Genomic DNA, 23,022 nt, shown 5'->3' with positions numbered 1-23,022 from the left:
GGTGTGCACCAATGCACCTGGCTTTATAGCTCATTTTTTGAAAAATGAACATAAGGAGCACTTGCCTGTCATGCACGAGTCCTGAACTCTGTCCTCAGCACTGAAAAAGAGAAAAAAAAAATGTATTTAAAACATTCTCAATTCATTTCCCTACAATGTTGAGACAAATGAGATATTCTATAGTCTGAATGTATAAAGCATGAATATTGTTCCTTTTAGATACATTTTTGGGGGTACAGTTTGCTATAACTTAATGAGAGTACATTTGCCTGGGCAACCTACTGATTTAGTGAGACACTATCTCACAATTTTTTTGGCAGGCATTGTGGCACAAGCCATAATCCCAGCACTCTGGAGGCTGAGGCAGGAGAATTGCCATGAGTTTGAGGCCAGCTTAGGCCACATAGTGAGTTCAAAGCCAGCCCAAACTACAAAAAGAAACAGTTTCCCCAAAACAAAACAAAACCAAAAAAAACTGTTTTAAGGGGAGAAGGAGCCAGGCATGGTTGTACGCCCCTGTAATCCCAGCACTCCGGTGGCTGAGGCAGGAGGATTACCTTGAGTTTAAGGCTAGCCTGAGCTACATAGTGAGTTTAAACCCAACCTAAACTGTACAATGAGACTCTTGTCTCAAAAAGAAAAAAGGAAAGGGAAAGTGAAAGGGGATGAAAAAAGGAATTAAAATGTCTTATGTACAAGTACACTACACAGAAAGTACGAACATTTTGCACTGTATTCATGTACTGATAAAATGATTTTTTAAATGCTATAAAAATAAGACTTTTAAAAGGGCGCTGCGAATGTGGCTCAGTGGAAAGACCCTGGACTTAATCCCTGGGGCCCCCCAAAACCAAAAAAACCCAAAGTTAAAACACTAAAGAGAATTCTGTACTGTGTCCAGAGCATTATTTTTCAAGTACATTAATTCTTAATTAAATACTTTTCTTAATTCTTCTTTTTCTTGGATTTGATGAAGACCCTGAAAACAGCTAAAATCAGAGTGTCCGTCATTGGGCTGTGGGCAGAGGTTCGGGTTTGCGCTGCACTTGCTCGGGAAACTGGAGGTGTATGTCTACTGTGTTCACTCTCTATTCATAATCATCATGTAAGGATTCACTGACTAAGCTAGGCGGCTGTCGTAAGCCACTGAATCTAAATTATTTCATATCCATAGTCTAGCATATGAAGTCATCTTAAATATATTTTGCATTGAGAAATCACCTCAAAGGGGAAGGAAATTTCAGTAATGTTTGTGTTTAGAGAAAGCATAACTCTTGAAAAGCTAGAAATTTTACTGTGTGTAATACTTTCTAAAGATTTCATAATATGGCTTTTAATCAAATTGTAATTACTGTTCTTAGAGATATTTAGAGATAAAGTTCTTAAAAATGACAATTTAACTAAAATCTTAATTTTGAAGATGTGCATTTGTAGATGTTAAAGCTTTTACAGGACTACATAGAAATTGTAATGTGTTCTTACATGTGTAAAGCTGTTGTTTGTTTCTTGTTAGGCACGTACCATGAGATTTTAGATGAAAGCCACTACAAAGAATTGCTAACGCATCATGTTAGTCCTCCTCCTGCCAGCTCAAGTTCTGAATGCTCCCTTATTCATATGGGTATGTGTTTATTTTGTTATTTTAAAAATACATATTCATATGAGGCTTTCTGTTTTCATTTACTTAAGTTATTTTAAAACTTGAGTTGGATTTTTTTGGGGGCCATGTTTTATGTCACACACTGACTGGTAATGCCAACACTCTGGAAGCCTAAGGCAGGGGAATCCCACATTGGAGACCAGCATGAGGCAGCTTAATGACTTAGCACAATGACTTGTCACAAAATTTATAAAAAGGGATGAGGTTGTAGCTTAGTGTGAAGGCCTTGGATTCAGTTCCTAGCACAACACACACACACACACACACACACACACACACACACACACACCCAAAAAAGACAGTGTTGTTATTAAATTAGAGGATATAGATATGCTGCATGTGGTGGTACACACCTATAATCCCAGCACTTGGGGCTGAAGCAAGAGGATCACTACAAGCTCATGACCAGCCCTCTCTACAAAGCAAGAGACCTTGCCTTGGAAAAAACAAAGCAAAAAGAAAACCCCCAAAAAGAAAATATAGGCAACTGGAGGTTTAGCTCAATGGCACAACTGCCTGCCTGGCAGGTATGAAGTTGTGAGTTTGATCTCTGGTACCAAAAAAAAAAAAAAAAAAAAAAAGGAAGAAAAGAAAATATAGGTAAGAACTTCAGAATCTGAGGTCATGTGTAGACCTATCTTTCCCTCATTCCTCTATTTTTTCTTTACAGTAGCACAGGTTTACAGTTAGTCTCAGATAGGATAATAAGCATACACATATATCTCCTAAGAGATGGAAAAACAACTGTTTTTTTGAAAACAGCTTTTGTACAACTTTGTTGGCTCTCTGGTAGAAACATTTTTAGGTTCCTACCCCTAGAATTGTGCTTTTTGCTTGGTAAGAGAAATTAATACTTTATCTTTTCTGTGAAGGATTTCCTCAGCATACCATTGCTGCTTTGGCTGATCAAGATGCAAAACCTTCTTTCAGCATGGCGTAAGTAAAGACCAGTAATTTTTTAGCACTTAAAATTCATTGCTCTAAATTATAAATTAAAAGATGGGCTTGAAATGTGGCTTGTAATTAAAAATTACCTTTTGATCTGGGTGTGATGGTACACATGTGTAAATTTAGCACTCTAGAGGCTGAGGCAGGAAGATCACTGTGAATTCAAGCCCAGCCTGAATTACAGTGAGACCCTGTCTCAAAAAAAAAAAAAAAAAAAAAAAAAAAAAATTACCGTTTAGATAGCCATAAAAAGGAATGACTATATACAGTATATTTCTGTAGTGAGATCTTCAGGAAATGTTAGTATAAGGAAGAGAGAAGGTGTATAATTTGCTACCATCTATCTAAAAAGAAGGAAGCGATGTGAGATGATTCAGTTGTGCTCAGCATAAAAACAATAGTAATGGATATAGGGAGTGAAAACTAAAGAGTGTGTTGGTGTTTAAGGAAAGGCAAAGTGATAGAACCTGGACTTCTACTAAGTATACCTTCTTTGAACTGCAGCACTTTATATAATTAAAAAACAAAAAGAAAGTGATTTTTTCCAAGTCACAGGCCTCCTTCCATTAAAGGTATAATAAGGACTACATTTACTGTTCTAGAGGAAATAGTCACACAGACAAGTGTGGTGGCACATAACTGTAATCCTAGTGGGGAGGCTGAGGCAGGAAGATCAAAGAGTTCAAGGCCAGGCTGGGCAAGACCCTGTCTCAATAAATATTTTTTAAAAAAGAGGAAGAGGGAGGTATGTGGTCACTTAAATGATACACACATTTTCAAATAAAATTAAAAATTTTTGAAATCCAGAGTTTAAAGTCAAGGTAACATATTTTCTTTTTCTTTCTTTCCTTTTTTTTTTTTTTTTTTTGTCTTTTTTGAGATAGATCTCACTGTGCAGTTCAGGCTGGTGTTGGGCTCACTTTGTAGCCCAGGCTGGTCTCAAACGTGCAACAGTCGCCTGCCTCAGCCTCCCAAGTGCTGGGATTACAGGAATGCAACATACTTTCTTTAGTTTTGAATTTTAAATTTTTTTTTTTTACTTTTTACATCTTTATATGCATCATCTTTAAAGTAATTTTTTCCCCCACAGGCACCTGGATAGCAGTTCTGAACCAGGACTTGCATTAGGAGGCTATTTCTACCCACAGTGTTGGGCAAAGTACTGTGAGCTTCCTGTTGAATGTAAAATATGTGGTAAGAACCCAGTTATTCATTATTTAGTAAATTAATTTCAAATAATTTATTATCTATTATACTGGTAAAAATAAATGTTAAAAAATGTAAATGTTGAATTCTACCTAGGTTTCTGGGTATTTATGTGTATATGTATGTATGTATTTGTGTGTGTGTGTGTGTGTGTGTGTGTGTGTGTGTGTGTGTGGTACTGAGGCTTGATCCCAGTACCCACTCTCTGCTCTGAGCTGCATCCCCAGCCCTTTTTATACTTGTGAGACAACGTCTGACTAAGTTGCCCATGCTGGGCTCAAACTTGCAAAGTGTTTGGCTGAGCCTCCTGGAGTGTTGAATTACAGGTGTGTGTCATCAGGCCTGGTGTGGCTTTACTTTTTGCAAAGAGAAGTAGATTACTTTTTAAATTGAATGTCCAGTACTACATTACCAAGAATAAACATAATATATAAAGTCTATTTCATTTACAAGTAAGCAACTAGGCCTAGAGAGGTAATATGTGTAGTGACAGAGCTTACTCACCCCTGGACACGCCTGTGGCCCAAGGAAACTGAGCACCGAGCAGCAACAGATGCCGCTCACTCTCCAGGGAAGGAGTTCAGCAGTGGAAGGGCTGGCAAGCCTGCAGCACGGCCTGGCTTCAGCCTTCAGCGCTGCAAAAAACAAAACTCCCCTAAAAACACTTGCAAGTGCTTAAGCTGAGTTACAGATTTGGCTGCTTAGCTGTTGTCTCTATGAGGTGTGGTTGATTAAACATGCTTCTGTTTGTATGTTAGGTCTTACTTTGGTCTCTGCTCCCCACTTGGTGTGGTCGTATCATCATTTATTTCCCTTGGATGCTTTTCAAGAAATTCCCCTAGAAGAATATAAAGGGGAAAGGTATGAGTTTTGATTTATTTATATCTCTTCATAATGGCGAACTAATGTTTGAGTAGATTGTCATTGCCTTTTAAAAAATAGTTATTAACTTGAGTAAGATTACTTCTGATATAGAAAATGAGACACAGCTGGACCTAGTGGTGTATACCTGTAACACAGCTGTAGAGACTGCTGAGGCAGGTGGATTGCAAGTTCAAGGAAAGCCTGACCAACTTAGATCCTGTCTCAAAGTTTAACAAAAGGGATGGGGATGTGATTTGCAGTAGAATACCCCTGGGTTTAATCAGGGAGGATCCTTGTTTATGAATGAAATAACTCATTTTAAACACATCTGTGTCTCCAGAAATTGTTAATTTCCTTACTTTCACCTCTTCATAGTGAGAGTGATGTACTGAAGCCTTCATAGTGAGAGTGATGTACTGTATGATAGTTCATGCCATAATCCTAGCAATTAGGAGACTGAAGCACAAGGATCTTGAGTTCCAGGCCAGTCTGGGTTAAATAGAAAATTGTGACCCAAAAAATAAGAACGGAAAAATCATTTGGAAATCGTTTCATATAAGCACACTTAGAGGAATATTTTTCGAAATTGTGTATGTAGATATTATCATGTTTTATATAATCAGTTCTTTTTTTTTTAAATCGGTACCACATGCTTGCAAGGCAGGAGCTTGTGCCACTGAGCTAAATCCCCAGCCCCAATCAGTTGATATTAACAAATAATGTTAATAACTTTAACTTTGTATATGTATAAATGCATGACAAATTCTTAGAGGTAGAACAGCTGAATCAAAAGTTATGTGAAATTTAAGGCAGCTGTGGTGGTAAAAACCTGTATAATCCCAGCACTTGGAAGGCTGAGGCAGGAGAATCACCATGAGTTAGAGGCCAGCCTGGGCTACCTAGTAAGCTCCAGAGCAGCCTGGTCTACATAATGAGACCCTGCCTCAAAAAGGAAAAAAAAAACAAGTGATTTAATAGACGTTGTAAAGATATCCTTTAAGGAGGTTTCATTTGTTGTTTGCTTAAACTTGAACAGTATTAGGATTATGAAATTTTTTATATTGGCCAACTTTTTAAAAAAAATCTTATTGTTTTAACTTGCATTTATTTATTTACTTATGATTGAGGTAGACAGATTTAAAGATAGAATTGAAGAAACATTCCAAGAAGTAAAATACATGGCATAAAATGAAGAACCCAATAAAGGTAAAAAACCAAAAAAATCCAAACTGGTAGATTTTTCAAGAATGTCCAGTATAGGAATATGTGAGAAAGAAAGAAAAGAGAAAATATAGAATAGGAGATCATCAAATAAATAGTTTAAGGAAGTTTTCTACTATTGAAGAATAGTATTTTCTTGGTCAAAGAGGACTGTCAAGTGGTTAATTTATTGAAAAAAACCAGATCCACGCTAAAGTATATAACTGTATAATTTCCAAATATGTAGTGAAATACCCTAAACATTTCCAGAGGAGAAAAATTAGGTCATATGTCAAGGATCTGGGATTAAAATTGCTCGGCTTTTCATCAACAATATTGAATGCTAACAGAGAATTTCAGTGTTCAGACTTTGGAGTGAAAATATATTACAGTTCAGGCAGGTGTGGTGGTGCATGCCTGTAATGCAGCAGGAGAACTGCTGTGAGTTCAAGGCCAGCCTGAGCTATAGAGTGAGACCCTGTCTCAAAAAAAAAAAAAAGACTTACAGAGAAGGATGAGCATGACATTAGTTTACACGTATGCACTGTTAGTCCAAGAAGTCTGAAGGAATTAAGTTCTCATCTTCCATGGTTGGAGGCTCAGAGCCAGTATTCACAGAGCAGAAGTTAGCACTTATATAAGCATAAGTAAATATCACAGTTACAAGTTTAGTTTCCTTTCGTTTAGTTTTTTTTAATTCCATGTTTGTGGATTTTTGAGACAGGGTATCACTCTATAACTCAGGCTGACCTTAAACTCACTGGCCCAAACTCACGGCAGTCCTCCTGCTTCAGTGTTGGGATTATAGGCATGCACCACCCCACTTGGCACAAGGTTAAAAGTTTTGAAAGTGCCTCTGGGAGCTGGGAATGAAATGGGGAGGAGCCAGGGAATTGCTGTTTTCAGTAATAAACAGAGAACTTTGTTTTTTTGAGAGTTCTGGGGTAGAATCAAGCCAGGGCCTCATATATAATTGGCGTGCACTGCACTGAACCCCGAGTCCCAGGTCTTTATAGTGTTCCTTGAAAGTGAGACTGCCAGCCTTGAGGATGCACACCTGCAGCACTCAGGAGACTGAGGAAGGAAGGTTGCCACAAGTTTAAGGCCACCCTGAACTACCTGGAGAGACCCTATATCAAAAACCAGCCAGAAAACAAACAAAAATTTGAAAAGAAAGAAAGTAAAACCATTAGGCCCCCATTCTGTGTAAGAAGTTAACGTGTCTTCTGTTCATCTAGGATTGTATCTACTAAGTATAGGAGAGTTAAAAATAGTAAATCATTTTCTGTAGGGCTTAATTCTCTTCTACAACCCCAATTAGGAAGTATATGCATATTTAACCTTAATGAAAAAAAAACTACATTTTGGGCTGTAGGTCAATTGACACATACAGCCAACATACTGTAGAATTTTAAGAAACTGTTGGCATTCTTAACTCTTTCTGCCAAAGTTTGGTATAGAAGTAATTAGTAAGGGATTCTAGTTACTCCAACTTGGTTACATCATTTTAACTAGTGAATTCTTTTTTAAAAAATGATTCTCAAACTTTCTTTTTCAGATTTTGTTATGGATGTCAGGGGCAACTGAAGGACCAACATGTGAGTCTTGACTTTCTAATAATAAGCTATGCATAAGAAAATAATATTATAATAAGTTTTCTGGAGGTTGTTGAAGACCAGGCTTACATCAGCTTATTTTCTATAAATAGTTATATACTAATTAGTAGACATAAAATGGGGGAAAAATAATCTAAATAGTAGTTTTGTAATTCTACATTCTGATTTTGGTATGAAGACATTTAGTGCTTTGTCTTCTGTTTTTAAACTAACTGCTTTTGTTTATTTAAAGTGTTTGTTTTGCTTTTATTACTAGGGGGTAGAACCAGGGCCTAACCCACACTAGGCAAGTCGTCTACTACTGAGCTACAGCCCAGCCCTGGCCCCATTGTGACTCCTTTGGAAGTTATCATTTAAGGTGGCCACAGATAAAAATTGTTAGTATTAGGAAGCATTTTTAAAAATTTTTAATACAGAGCCAGGCTAGTGGTGCCTGCCTGTAGTCCCAGCCAGTCAGGGGCCTGACTGAGATGGAGTTCATGGGCCTGAGCCACACAGCGAGGCTCCATGTCAAGCAACCATGGCAGAGCTTAAAAAGAAGTTTTTGAAAGTAGTCAGTGTGATTATATAAAGTTACATAAATGCAAATGTCATGTCTATTTTTAATATTTAGTGACATTTCCATATTTAAAAATACAAAGTCTATCAAGTGTTAATTAGCAGTATTACTTGTTTGAGGCTAGCAGTGTAGCTCAGTTGTAAAGCTCATGTTCAGTATGTATTTTAAGATCCTGGGTTCAGTCACCAGCACCCCACAAAACAAAACAAAAATTGCTTGTTTATTCCACTTGAATGTTTCATAAAATAATTTTATTAAATTTTACAGTCCTTGAGACGAGGGGTATAGCTCAGTGGTAGAGAGCCTACTTAATGTGTATGATCCAAGGTTCAATCTCTAGAACATTTCTCTTTGACATCTGTAGTTTATCCTCACTAAAATCACTTTTTCAATTGTTTTACAGTTTTTTTTTGGTTTTTGTACTGGGAATCTAACTCATGCTTGCCAGGCAGGTACTGTGCTGCCGAGCCATATCCCTAACCCTTGTTTTCTAGTTTCTAAGAACATAATCTGGCTGAGTGTGGTGGCTCATTCCTGTAATATTAGCACTTAGAAGGCTGAGGATCACCCAGAGTCAAAGGCCAGCCTGAACTACATAGTGAGATCTTCTCTAAAACAAAGCAAAACAAAACAACACATCATCTTTACTTGTGTGTTAGGATATAGTGAGTAAGTTTTATCTCTAGTCAGAGGTATCTGTATATGCAATGCTGATAGACTTGTGAGCTTTTACTGTCTATGTGTCAATTGACCTATTGCCTAATGGCTTAGTTCAAAGAGGAATATAATTTTTGCAGTTGTGAGGTTGTTCTCTTAAAAATAACTAAACCCAGGGCTGGAGATACAGCTCAGCAGGGCAGCACCTGCCTAGCAAGTTTGAGACCTCGAGTTCAATTCCTGATGCCAAAAAAAAAAAAACAAAAAAAGCCTCTTAAAAAAAGAACTAAACCCATGTTAAATTTTTGTGCTTCTCTTTTTACTCGGATCTGTCTGATGACCACCTCTAAACATTGATAGCTAGCACTGATTTGTGCTCACATGACTCCTCTATGTTGTTACTTAAATGAAGTAGCTGAGAATATGTTATAATAAATTGACTTTGGGGAGCTGGGGATTTAGCTCAGCGGCATAAGAACCTGCCTTGCAAGCAGGCAGTCGTGAGTTTGATCTCCGGTACCAATAAAAATAAATAAATAAATAAATAGACTTTGAGGAATCAAATCAGAGTCATTTCTCTATTTCTAAGGATAGTTGGGGGGACATAAATCACATCAGATTTGAAAATATGTACTCGAGGTGGGTAGGGAAGCTTGCTTCCAATATAAATAGCAAAGCAACATAAATGTCTTCTAGCTGTGCTCACTTAACAGTTTATTTTTTATTTATTTTTTTCACTTAACTTTTAGACACTATCTTGGTTGATTCCTTTTGCTTCTTTCTGTTGCAGGTCTATGTGTGCACTGTGTTCCAGAATGTATTTTGTGTGGACTGTGATGTTTTTGTTCATGACTCTGTCCACTGTTGTCTTGGCTGCATTCATAAGATTCCAATTCCTTCAGGTATTTGATTCCAGTATGAGTATACATAATGTGTCAAAAAGAAATTTGGGTTGGGCACACCCATTATCCCAGCACTCAGAAGGCTGAGGCAGAAGGATCATTGAGTTTGAGGCCAGCCTGGGTTACATAGCAAGTTCAAGGCCACCATGAACTACATAGCATGACTCTGTCTCAAAAAAAAAAAAAAAGAAAAAGAAATAAAACATTTGAAACTATAAGGTGATTCTTTAGAGAAAGCTCCAATTAAAACATGAAGAACAGTTTAAGAGAAAAATCTGATATAAGAAACTTTTTTGTGGCTGGGTGTGTTGGCACATACCTATAATCCCAGCACTTGGGAAGCTGAGGCAGGAAGATAGCTGTGAGTTTGAGGCCACCCTGAGCTGCATAGTGAACTCAAGGCCAGCCTGAACTACACAGCAAGAAAAAAACAACCTTTTGTTACAAAACTATTTTTTTCTTGTCACAAAATGCCTAGAATTCAATAGTATTTCATTCAGTGAATTTTGTATTATTTAGAGTCATGTGTTCAAAGTCCTTGTGCATTACTATGTGCAAATTATAACTGAAGTACATTAAATGTTTGTGATTTATTTTAATTCATTAATTTAGTGTAAGAAGACATTAAGAACACATTGTAAGAGGTGGGAGTTAAGCTCAGAGTTGTAGGTGCCTGCTTGGCAAGGGTAGGATGGTGAGTTTGATGCCAGATACAAAAACAACCAACCAAACAAACAAAAAACACATTGTAAGATGGAAATTACATAATAATTATGAAATGGTAACACATATGAAATAATGCAGTGCTGCATCCTCCAGAGTGTTCTGTTTGGACTTAAAATATTTGGAGTTCAATTATAAAATCTGAAGTGAAGTTCTCTGGCTGTGACCAACAGGAGGCTTTTTAGGTTTAATACACCAACTCACAAGCCCACACCACGCTTGGCACCAGTTCCCAAGAAAGAGATGAAAGGGAACCACAACCTGGAGTAGGGGCATATCCCTTCCCGCCATGGGGTCTGGACACAGCTTTGCAGGCAGGGGTCTCTTAACTGCAAGGCTGGCATCTTCTCTCTACGTGGTCACAGGGCTTCCATGCTTAAACAACAGTGGAATTCCAATGCAGTGGGAAAAGGTTTTGGCCTCTTTTATGCGCTACACTGATTGCTTTTAAAATACCATACAGAATGCAGGATGTTGAATGCCACCATTTTGGTTGGTTGTTACCTGAGTCTTGCTTGTGTAGTTCAGGCAAATGAAACCAAAGTTGAGATATCTTCTTCTTTGAACCTCACTGAATGTTTAATTATTGTCTTCCATTATTCTGCGCTGGGTCACTAGGGAAATTTAGCTGAGAAGATCTGTTTTTTTGTTTTTGTTTTGGTACCGGAGCTTGAACTCATGACTAGGCACTTTCAAAGCAGGTGCCTATGCCGCTGAGCTAAATCCCTAGCTCCCAAAATCTGTTTTTTTAGGTCCAGTGCAGCTGTATTGTTGGTAGAACTCTTCAAGATGTGCCCTGTTGAGAGTGAATAACGCTTCCATTCTGTAACAAAGGTGTGTACTGTGTATTTTATATCTGTAGACTTTAGTCACTCTAGGTAGAGTTTCACCATGAGGTTTATGATCTTATAAATAAGAATTCTTAGTGAAGGACATTATCAGTAATGATGATATAATTCCATGCTAGAGATTTTATTTTTTAAAATTATTATTTTAAAAATTGGGGCTGGGAATTTAGCTCAGCAGCATAAATGCCTGCCTGGCAAGTATAACATTGTGAGTTCAATCTCCAGGGGTTGGGGAAATCAAACTCAGGACCTTTTGCTTGCCAGGCAGGTGTGGGGCTACTGAGCTATATCCCTGGTCTTAGAGATTTTATTTAATAAATCTTGGCTGAAGCCTAGAAACTAATATTCCCTGTAAACACACACACACACACACACACACATACACATGCTGGTTCGCAAGGTAACAAAAGATAATAGATGTAATAGATGTTACAGTTAGTATTTATATTGTAAAGGCAACACTAAGATTCCATCTCATGCCAGAAAGAATGGCTAATATTAAGAAATCAAGCAATAACAAATGCTGGAGGGGCTGTGGGGAAAAAGGAACCCTTCTCCACTGTTGGTGGAAGTGTAGACTGGTGCAGCCACTGTGGAAATCAGTGTGGAGATTCCTCAAAAAACTAGGTTTAGAGGTTCTGTACAACCTAGCTATTTATCTTCTGGGCATCTTCCCAAAAGAATTAAAAAGATCATACCACAGTGATATATATGCACCCATGTTTATAGCAGCACAATTTGTAATAGCTACATCTTTGAAACAACCCAAATGCCCACCAACTGAGAAATGGATAAAAAAGATGTGATATTTTATACAATGGAGTACTACTCAGCCATAAAAAGGATAAAGTGGAGACTTTATAGGTATATGGCTGCAACTTGAGACCATACTCATTAGTGAAATAATAAGATACACATAGTATTGCCTCATTTGTGTGAGAAGCTGAAAGAAACAACATACGCATATGTATATGTTATACAAAAATAGTTCATATAGTTATACTACAAATTTCTCTGAGTACACTAAAGAGAAAGATTTGTGCCGGTAATGTTTGGACAACTAAACACAAATGTGCTCTGGGTAAATAATTTGGGTATAGCAATGTGCGATGTATGTACCATTATTACCCTCTGATTGACATGTTTTGAATTTTTGTTTTAGTTTTTTTCTTCTTTTTCTACTTGAAATAAAATGGATTTGGGAAAAAATACCCTTAAAAACATTGTTCTCTTGCCTGGTTTGGTGGTATACACCTGTAATCCTAGCTGTTGGAAGGCTGAGACAGGATGATTGCCACAAGTTAGAGACCACCCTGGACTACATAGTGGACTCTGTCTTGAAAAAGAAAAAATCCCCTTTGGCAGCACAGTGTATCAGCCAAATATGCAGACTCTGGTTAGGCTGCCTGGTAAATCTTGAGCCATGTGCCTGAGTTACTTCACCTGGAAGATGAAGATAATAATACTTAACTTGTTTAGGCTGTCAGCGGTGTTAAACCAAAATTCTTTGATTCAGGGTACCAATGCACACACTAGTTCTCCAGGTCTGCTAAAGCAGAATATTTAGTTTGAGAGTGGGAGTAGGGGAAATTTTCTTAAGAATGTTTTGATCTCATGGTAATACCTGTATGTCAAATATTCCGATGACAAGACAGACCCAAGTGACTGTCCCATGCACGGATTTTCAATTCACCCCTTATTTTCTTTTACTTTTTTTATTTAAAAAAGAGAAAAGTCAAAAAAGTAAAACAAAAAGCAAAAGACATAAACAATAGCAAACTCAAAAGAATAACAATATAGGTTTCAAAACAGAATGAAAGAAATTTAAGAATGTTTGTTATGTTGCATATTGTTCTCTTTTTTCTCAAAGAAATAAAATAAAATTAAAGAAAATAGAAAAACAGAAAAGAAGGGTAGGACAATACTGAATTAAAAAAATCATCATCGGGGCTGGGGATTTAGCTCAGCGGCATAAGCGCCTGCCTTGCAAGCAGGCAGTCATGAGTTCGATCCCCGGTACCAATAAAAAGGAAAAAGACAAAAAAAAAAAATCATCATCATAGAATCACTAGTATATACATTACTCATTGTCATCTTAAAAAACAGTTGCCAAAGTCACAAAATCAAAGCATAAATAGTGGCTAGACACTCAACATTGACAGTGCAAATCGTTCTGTTCAATGTTCCAGCAGAAATTCAGTAATATGGTCATCTAACACAATGTACATTCCATTGTATGCTTTAGAGCACTTCCCTTCCCTTTCACTTTCACATTATCTATTATATTTTTTGGATCCCATTATTCTGTCAGTTTTTATTATTGTTTACACTAGAGAGACAATGTGATAGAATAAAATAAATAGAAAAAATAGAATTTTTTGTTTCTTGGCTATCTCTTTGAATTTGTTTCCTGGATTCTGCTTGTTTTCCACATTGTTCATTCAAAGTTTCAATCAATTTCCCATGCTCCTGTATTTTTTTTTAATCTATTTATTCCCTAGCTACTTAAGACATTACTTTTAATTTGATTTCCCCTATAGCCTCAGGGATTTGTTTCTTTACTTTGTTTGCTACCTTATCAGAGATTTCTGGTGTATGACTTTTAAAGTCCTCCATTTCGCTCTCCCCTGTTCTTGCACCCGATGGACTAGATGTTTCAGATTGCATTTTGGTTTTTCATTTTGTCATTTTTATCTTCTGGGCCAATATCTGGTTATTTAATCCCAATGGTCACAACTGTTGGCAGTGTATGTCCCAGGGTCCTACTGTGTGGTTGATATTTGCCCGACTGTTTGGTACGTAGTGACCAGAACCTTCCAGGGTCCTCTGTCTGGACAAGGGGTCACCAAGTCTCCTGTCAAACCAGCACTGCCAGTCCACTGCAGTTCAAGGTTCTGGGAGGGAGAGTGGGAACCAAACGTTCACAGCAGTGCTTGGTCTCAGAGATGGGGAGGGTAGCTGAGGGCAGCGGGTTGAGCCAGGGTGGGTGCGGGCGCCCTCTGGGTCAGCACACTGGAGGAGCATGCTGGGTCGCAGGCGTACTCAGTGGCTCAGTGGCCTGAGCCAGGGCAGGGCTCGGCGGTCTTCCTCCACGAGGCAGAGGCAGGGAGGCACTGTGGTGCGCAGGCACGACAAATGGCCCGAGCAGGGACGGAGCTTGGTGCTCTTCCTCCCTACATCAGCTTTCTCCCTCATCTCTTATTTTCTGCTCTTCGTGCCATTGCTGCCTCCATACCTGGCAACCCAAGTTAGGCCACTGCAGAGCTCCGTGCAAGGTGTTGAGCCTCACCAACCCCTCTAGGTATTCATGCTGCAGTACAGGGCGCCTGCTAGATGTTCTGCAGTTTAATTCAATACTGGCATTGCCTAGACGGTCACAGTTCTGACAAGTAAAGGGCACAGCCTTTCCATGCCAAAGGACTGTCCCAGGTGAGCTTTCAGCTGCTATCTTTATCTTTCCAGATAACCTGATCATTTTCTGAGGTGCTTCTCTGACACCTAGTCTTCTTGAGGCTAAATCTTGGCTTCCTGATTTATTCTTTCTAAACTGAAAGGCCAACATTCACATCACATTTATGTAGTTCCTAATTTGGTGTTTTCCCTGATGCTGGGATCAAATCCAGTACATCTATGCTAGGCAAGTACTCTACCAGTAAGCTACTCCCCCTCATTTGATTCTTCTTTTTTTTTTTTTTTTTTTTTGTGGTACTGGGGATTGAACTCAAGACCTTGCGCTTGCTAGGCAGGCACTTATGCCACTGAGCTAAATCCCCAGCCCCTCCCTCGTTAGACTCTTTAAACAATTATTATAACCAATTTGCTATTTTATTTTAGTTTTTGAGACAGGGTTTCACTGTTCAGTTCAGGCACTTTGTAGCCCAGACTGGCTTCAAATACACAGTCATCCTCCGGCTTGTGCCATAATGCTCAGCCCCAGTTTGCTTTTAAATTTTCCACTTCTTAAACATGAATGGAAAATTAAGGATCTCTACACACTTGAAGATATCTGGTAATGGGAAAAATAAACATCAAGGTAAATTATACCAATCATGGAAGAAATAGATAATTCAGCAAATAAAGGAGCTAGTATCATATGAAACATTCAAGAAGTTTGTATTGGATAAGAAAAATTAGATGTGAAAAAATGGAAAAGAAGATGAGAACTGTGGGAAATTGATAAAATTTTAAAATATTGAAATATTGGAAAATAAAAGAGGAAATCCAGTAATTAGGGCAAAACCACTAAGAATATATGTGAGGAAAAAAAGAACCTAAGTGACCGACTAAATTCCCACCTAACAAGTGAGAATACCCCCCAAAAAAGGCAAATTGGCAAAGAAATGATAGGTGACTTGAGAGACTGAGGCAGGAGGATCTCTATAAATTTTACTCCCCCCCACATGATGACTTCAAGGGTAGCCTAAACTACATAATAAGACCCTGATTCAAACAAAACAAAACAAACAAAAACCTTATACCTAGACACAATATTTGGGAATTTTATAACTTCACAGTTAAAAAGAAAATCCTAAAAGATACCAGAGTAGAAACTTGTCACCATCAAAGAAAAACACACCAACAACATAACAACCAATCTTTACCAACTTCAGAACAAATAGAGTTCACCAAAAAAATGTGTGTACACGGGGCTGGGGATTTAGCTCAGCGGCATAAGCACCTGCCTTGCAAGTGTGCAGTCTGAGTTTGATTCCTGGTACCAATAAAACAAAAAAGACAAAAAAAAAATGTGTGTACACTTTAGGAAAAGAAAAACTCGTATAATTTTTTTTACACCAAGAATCAAACTCATGACCTTACTCTTGCCACGCACAAATTGTGCCACTGAGCTGTATCCCAAGCCCAAAATTTATATAGATATTTTAATACTAAATGTATTCAGACATCATGAGATTAGTACGTTACTTTTTTACCTTTGGCCTCTACAATTACAAAAGGTGCTCTCAGTGGTGTCCACCAGCTTCCTGACATTTATTACTACAACAAACCCGTGTGTGTGTCACCTTAGTCACTGAGATTGCTGCACACACATTTTTTATTTCTCCTCTCAGGGCCGGCGGTGCAGTGGGTTTTCTGTGATGCATGGCATCCTCTAGCGTCTCTCACAGGAGGGTGACCCCATCTGTGGAGGAAAGAGTGTGCCATTTTTTGTCCTGGAGTGGGTATACATTTGTTTGGTGGACTCTACTTTGTGATGCAAGACTTGGTCGGTTTCATGCTTCCTGTAGAGTCCAGACTGACCCTGCTTCCTCAAGACCGTACCAGTAACCTCTCCAATGTGCCATTTGTTTTCACTTTCAGTTCCTCCCCTAAAACTCTGCTCCCGTTACCGGAGAAGCACAGGGCATCTTCCCTTAAGATGCACCCTCTCATTCTTTCTTCAGCCAGCGCTCTCCCTCCAGGAACCAGGACCTGGGGACCGTCCAATTGGTGAGTAGAAATGCTTCTTCCACATCTCCACTGGCTCTTCCCATTCCTGCTCTTTTTTTTATGTTTTAAAGGGGCAGCCATCTTTAATGATGCTAGCACAGAGAAGGGCAGGTTAACTATTGCAGGCTCTGGAAGAAAGGCAAGCACACACAATTTAGTGTTCCCAGGTGGATGCCAGGCAGAGGAGCCACGTACATTTTCACAAAGGGTCATGTGACACAAATATACAAATATTCTGACACTTAGTATTCTTTTTCAATTTTAAAGATAAAAAAATAAAATTTCAAAACAAGAGAAGAGGGTAACAATGGTTAATACATTGCCATTGGTATCTTTAGTTACTCTAAGTACGAGATACTTGCTTTTCATTGTCAATATTAACAATATTAGCACAAGCTTTTCTTTTCAGACATGTAGTATTTTTAAATATTTTAAAGGACATTATAAAGTTGAATGTGTACAAAATATAAAACTGTTTACGTTACAGGGAAATGATGAAAGAGTCCACAGACGCACTGCCACCATCAGGACGTGTTGAGATCTACAAGGGGAAATGCGTAATGTAAATGCAGGCAAGGGATACAAATGGGCAAAGACCATAAATGCTCTGCTTCATGCATAACTTTGAAAATGAGTTTCAAAAGAGATTTCACAATCCAGCTTGGTCAAAACCCGTAGCCTGGTAAAACCACGGGAGAGCTGGCGCTGCCAGAGAGCAGGGAGCCAGCATTTGGCAGGTGCACCTAAGCAGCCGCGCGGTGAGCCCTATTTGGTGTCTGTGAACACAGCCGAGGTGAGCAGTTACAGCCTTTATGCATGGTGACACTTCCTGGGCACCTCTGCTGTGCCGGTGAAACTGTCAGCACAGATTCCTGGGTAGAGAGGCTCTGTAATGTCACCAGTGCCCTGCCACACAGTGCAGATGTGGAAGAGGCTCATGGCTTTCGGAGGACTCAGAGTGCACACATAGATCAGGCTGCAGATATGGCTGCATCGCTGTCTAGGGATTGACAGTACAGGCTTTTGCTCTAAGCGTCTATAGTGTCTGTAATCAAAAAAGACATTCCAGCCCTTCACAAGAAACAATCATTTGAGAAAAGGGCTCCAGTTTCCTCCTGAGTGCTCCAAGGATCCGCCCTGTGTTAGGAAGTGATGGGGACCCAGGCTCAACTCTGCCCTGTGCAGAAGAAAGAGCCCATGGCTCCCTGAGGCCTGACTCTTGCTGCACAAGCCTACTGGAGAGGTGTGGTGCCTCTGGCATTGAAGGTCCCACCCTTCTGTGCACCCCCCTGTGGGAAGGCGGGAACACATGCAGTGACCCTAACATGTGAACCCCAAAGAACCCCTGGAAAGGGCAGAACACCTTCTCAGATAGTGATCCTGCTGCAGTTCATAACCGGCACAGAAATGCAGTCCAGGTTTCTAACACTTGATCCTTAAATGTTTGCAAGGCCCTGTCAAGGGGATCACAGTGGCAGCCCTGCCCACCTTTACTGGCTGCTCCGGAAGGCAGGCCACCTGTCTGGCCAGCAAGTCCACGCTGTTCACAAGAAGTGAGGGGGCTGTGTGGCCTCAGAGCCCCATGGTGACCCCCTGATCCCAAAGGCCAGGGGTTACAGCTGCTGCTTCAGCCTCCTCCAAGAAAGCACTGGGCTCTGACTTCTGCACAATCCTGGCTCTTCTGTCTGTGTGTGTTCTTGTTTCTCTCTTTGGAGGCAGCCTGGTGGGGAAGAGGCAGGACAGACCCTGGGATCATAGACGTGGGTTTAAATCCTAGCTCTGTGACATATTTTCCCTGTTGGTGTTCTTAATACTTTTAGTCAAAGAACATCAGGTCTGGAAAGGGCCTCCAAAAATCATCTTTTCTCCCTGGAAATGGTCCCAGGACTAGCAAAACTGGCCACCAAGGTTTGTCACAACACTGATCTCAGTCAGAGTGCTGTGAGCTTGTGCTTAATTATCTTTGGGGAGGCCCCAGCTTTGTGGGCATTCACTGGCCAAGTGGAATGAATGTCCCAAGACTTGATTAATGGGACACTGGCTAAGTGTGAGAGACCAGGGCACATTGGAGGAGCTGTGATCAGAGTTTACATCAGAGTGGTTCGTTACTAGAGATGAAGCTGGTCTCATGGGACTAAGAAAGGCTCCCAGGAACTAAGCTGCGCCTGGTGCTTCCTTTGGTCTGGCGCGAGTTTGGAGCTTCATCAAACCCTTAGGTACCCGAGAGAGCCTCACGAGTTCCTGTCGATTGTTCAACCTTTTGTCATTGCTGAAGATGGTACTACGAATAGGATCATTGAAATAAATGTTTTACTTTATAACATTTTTATTTTAAAGAGAATAAAACCAAGCAAAATAAAACAGAATAAAACCAATCAAATCAAACCAGTGTGACACAGAACTTCAAAACAATAGGAAATCAGCAATGGTTACCATAATACCTCTTATTGTCTTCAAAATATTTTAGACATAATAAAAATCAAACAGAACAGAATAGAACCAACAAAAGCAAAACAATGAATGCAATAAAGGACTTCAAAACAAGATAATAGCAAATATAAAATGGCTTCAATAATATATCTTGTCATTCTTGAAATAGCTGCCCAAGCCATCAGATATAATAAAATCAAACAAAACAGAATAAAACCCAACCCAACAAAGCAATGAAAGTGACACAGAACTTCACAACAAGATAGTGAGAATTAACAATGGCTACCACCTTCAGAAGGAGATCCCCTATAGATGCTGTATTGTATATTTTTATCCTTTGAATCAATGATCAGACTACCAGGTTTAGACCTGCAAAGTCAGTGAGACACTAAACACTAAAAGCATGAAGTTGTATTTTACCTTAGTGTCCATCATTGCAGCCTGTGCTTCTCTGGTTCAGCCAGTTGCTTACAGTGGGGGAGGGGGGTTATTTGACTGTTCTTGTTTCCCAGCCTGTGTGCTGGGAAGGGCTGGCATCTGGCTCTCCCCCGCCAGCCCATGCATGGCACTATTTGCAGGAAGGGCTTGCTTCTTGGTGACTTCTTGTTCTCTTCCCCTGCAGTCTGCTACTTTATAAGTTAAATGATATCAAAGGCTTTATCTGGGAGGGAGAAATATTTCACACTGTTGGTGTCAGGCTGGTTGCTGGTTTGAGTTCACTCAAGTACTTAAGTTCTTCTTAAGAGAAAGCACTTCTCAGTAGAACCTGAATGTGGTAGCTCCAAAGCCAGAGGAAATAGCTAAGTTCAGAGGAAGTTAGCCAAGAATCCTGTATGTTTGCTGGTGTTGTGGAAACAAAGTGAGCAAGGAAGAGTGCCCACCTGACAGTTCCTCCTGCTACTACTAAAGTGCTGGTCTGATGGGGACCTGCCTGTCCTCCTATGGGTGATCACCAAAGACTCGCTGTCTGGAGAGACCATCACGAGACAACAGAAAGAACCATTTAAAGCAATATAAACTGTGGAGTGATGTAGAGTGCTTCCTGAAGAACCACTGCTATAATGAACCTTACCAGAGACAAAGAAGCTCTTTCCTTTTGATTAGGTACCATCTCATGGTGCTTCAAATGAAAGGGAATGCTTGGTCTTAATATAGAACTTCAACTCACAGCAGCTTTTGCAGAAGTGCGGGTGATGGGCAAATTCCAAATTGGATGAGCTAGGTAACATTCTGGGCATAGGAAATCCATCACTTAATTTTACCTATGAGTGAGGTGGCTGAAATGTTAAGAATGCGAACAAGGACCTTTGAACTGGTTCCATCATGCTACTAGGGCTCCTGATTTCACATCTTTGACCTAAGAGACACTGTGACAGGAGGCCTCCAACCACTCACACTCCTCATGTTGGGAGAGGAGTGGAGGGACCGTTGGAGAAGAACAGCCCATCTGCTCTGCGTGTGTGAGATCAGTACTGTCCCTGAGAAAGGAAACAGTTGAATAAAAGAGATTTTAAAATGTCAGGACTAGCCAGTCAGGTGGAAGTGTTCTGATGGATAATTAGAGTGGCATGAAAGGGCTGGGGTGTAGCTTGGTGGTGAAGCATTTTCCTAGCAAGTGCAAAGCCCTGGCCTCAGGCCCCATCACATCAAAATAAAACAAGGAAATGACATGAAAAAGGAAGGAAAAAAACATGAAAATGGAGGCACAGCAAAATGTTAACATATCACCATAAGATGGTTTATATAGTGCTGTGGTGAATCTTTTGTTTTTTAATAGTATATTTTATGAAAAAATTGGAGAATGACAAAATAATTGGAGAATGACAATAGTTAACACATTGCATATTGTTATATTTAAATAGTTACGCAGAGTACAAGATATGCATGTAAAAAATTTTCCAAATGGTACGAGCACAAGCCTTTCTTTTCAATGAACTAGAGAAACTAGTAGTATAACCATCTTGTACTTTTTTTCCTTTACCTTTCCTTCCTTTCCTCTTTCCCCCACACTAGTTCCTCTTTCCTATTGAACAGGTTCTTCCCATTTCACAATATTGTAAATTTTGGACCTTATTTACTCTTTCAGTTTCTCAAACCAGGAGCATATGATGTTTACACATGTGAGTCTGATTTATTTCACATGTGAGTATGGTCTTGAGTTGCAACCATTTACCTAGAGATGTCTCAAGCTTAACTTTATGACTGAGTCGTGCTCCATTGTATAAAAATATCACATCTCTTTTTACCCATTCCTCGCCTGATGGGCATTTGGGTTATTTCCAAGATTTAGCTATTACAAATTGTGCTACTATAAACATGGGTGCACATACATCACTGTGGTATGATCTTTTTAATTCTTCTGGGAAGGTACCCAGAAGGGTAATAGCTGGGTTGAATGGGACCTATAGTCCTAGTTTTTTGAGGAATCTCCACACTGATCTCCACAGTGGTTATACCAGTCTACACTTCCACCAGCAGTGGAGAAGGGTTCCTTTTCCCCATAACCCCACCAGCATTTGTTAGCCTCTCTCTCTCTCTCTTTCTCTCTATACTGAGGATTGAACTCATGACCTTACACTTGCCAGGCAAGCACTTGTGCCACTGAGCTAAATCCCCAGCCACATTTGCATCTCTTTAATGATGAACCTTTTAAAGATGAGTGCCAACCTGCAATCCTATGTGGGCATGGTGGCACACACCTATAGTCCCAGCACTCAGGAGGCAGAGGCAAGGGGATCACCATGAGTTCAAGTTCAGCCTGAACTATGCAGAGAGACCCTGTAAAAAACAAAGCAGGATTAGGGATTTAGCTCAGCAGTGTAAGCACTGCCTAGCAAACATGAGATCGTGAGTTTGATCCCTGGTACCAAAAATAAATAAACATTAAAAAAAAAAGAAAAATAAAAAACAAAGTACAACTCCAAACCCATTTGTTTATCACAAAATGCCAGCACTGCAATTAAATCTGAGTACTGAGGTTTCAATTTAGGAAAAACAACTTAAACATTACTGTGTTTTGTCTTTAAAAAAACAACACAGCAATAAGCACGCCACAGGCTCACCACCACTGATGGAGTGGTTAGGTGGTCTGTCTGCTCCAACCTCTCCTCATACCGTCCAAGACCACAATAGATTCCTAATTTACTAGCAAATAAACCCTGTAATGACACAAAAGCCAAAACTACTGTCCCTTCAAAGCAATCTGCTGTGAAGAAGAGGCTGGTGAGTTCTGGTGCTGCCCTTGCCAGGAACCTGAGGACCTTTGTACTGGCAAAGATAAAATAGCCTGAAAGTGGCAGGAAAACCTCACTGGCATTTGGGGCCGGAATGCAAACGCGTTGCTGCGTGCAGGCCTGCTGATGAGAAGTCAGGGGGTTCCCATCCGGTGAATGTGATGGGACAGTGCCGCTGTGGCTGCAGGAGCGAGACACTTCCATAGGAAACATGTGCTCAGAGTGCACTTTAGCGCTGTTCACAGCCCCGAGTGTAAACAAACCCGGTGTGGACAGGTAGGGAGATGAAATGTAACACAGCCACAGAACGGAGCAGGGTTTGACCACAAAAAGGAACGCTACCCTAGTACCTAATAGGTGCGACCCCGGGCTGACCCTTAACGTTAAAACGAATGTGCCTAGACATCAATTGTTTAGGAAAAACAAACATTACTGTTTAAGAGAAAAATGATAGAGAATTTCAAGACACAATAATAGGAGATTAACAATGGTAAACATGTTGTGTGGCATTGTCTTCAAAGCACTTGCTCAGATTACAAAGCCTTTTTTTTTTTTTCCTGGTACCAAGAATCAAACTCAGCACCTTGCGCTTGCCAGGCAGGCACTGTGCCATTGAGCTACATCCCCAGCCCTCAAAGACCACATGTTGTATGATTCATATGAAATGTTGGCAATAAGTATATTTCTTGTTATTATTGAATTTTTCTTTCCTTTTGATTTTTTTGAGA

General features: G+C 39.7%; 1 protein-coding gene across 1 annotated transcript in view; it reads left to right on the top strand.

The window, feature by feature from the left end:
• Nucleotides 1–949: 949 nt before the first annotated feature.
• LOC100720431 (general transcription factor IIH subunit 2-like) overlaps nt 950–23,022 on the top strand; it is a gene marked incomplete at its 5' end in the record, with an annotated part of 31,363 nt that continues 9,290 nt past the window's right edge. The window contains 8 exons of the mRNA XM_063257893.1: nt 950–1,064; nt 1,514–1,621; nt 2,533–2,596; nt 3,699–3,802; nt 4,573–4,675; nt 7,437–7,476; nt 9,501–9,612; nt 16,503–16,631. Of these exons, the coding sequence (XP_063113963.1) occupies nt 950–1,064; nt 1,514–1,621; nt 2,533–2,596; nt 3,699–3,802; nt 4,573–4,675; nt 7,437–7,476; nt 9,501–9,612; nt 16,503–16,631 (775 nt within the window). The remainder of the gene's footprint in view (nt 1,065–1,513; nt 1,622–2,532; nt 2,597–3,698; nt 3,803–4,572; nt 4,676–7,436; nt 7,477–9,500; nt 9,613–16,502; nt 16,632–23,022) is intronic.

Source organism: Cavia porcellus, unplaced genomic scaffold (genome assembly GCF_034190915.1).
Source record: "Cavia porcellus strain 051 isolate PalLab524CR breed Dunkin Hartley unplaced genomic scaffold, mCavPor4.1 scaffold_11, whole genome shotgun sequence".
In the NCBI taxonomy this organism is placed as follows: domain Eukaryota; kingdom Metazoa; phylum Chordata; class Mammalia; order Rodentia; family Caviidae; genus Cavia; species Cavia porcellus.
Note: the sequence above shows the minus strand (reverse complement) of the source record. Positions and strands in the feature narration are given on the sequence as shown.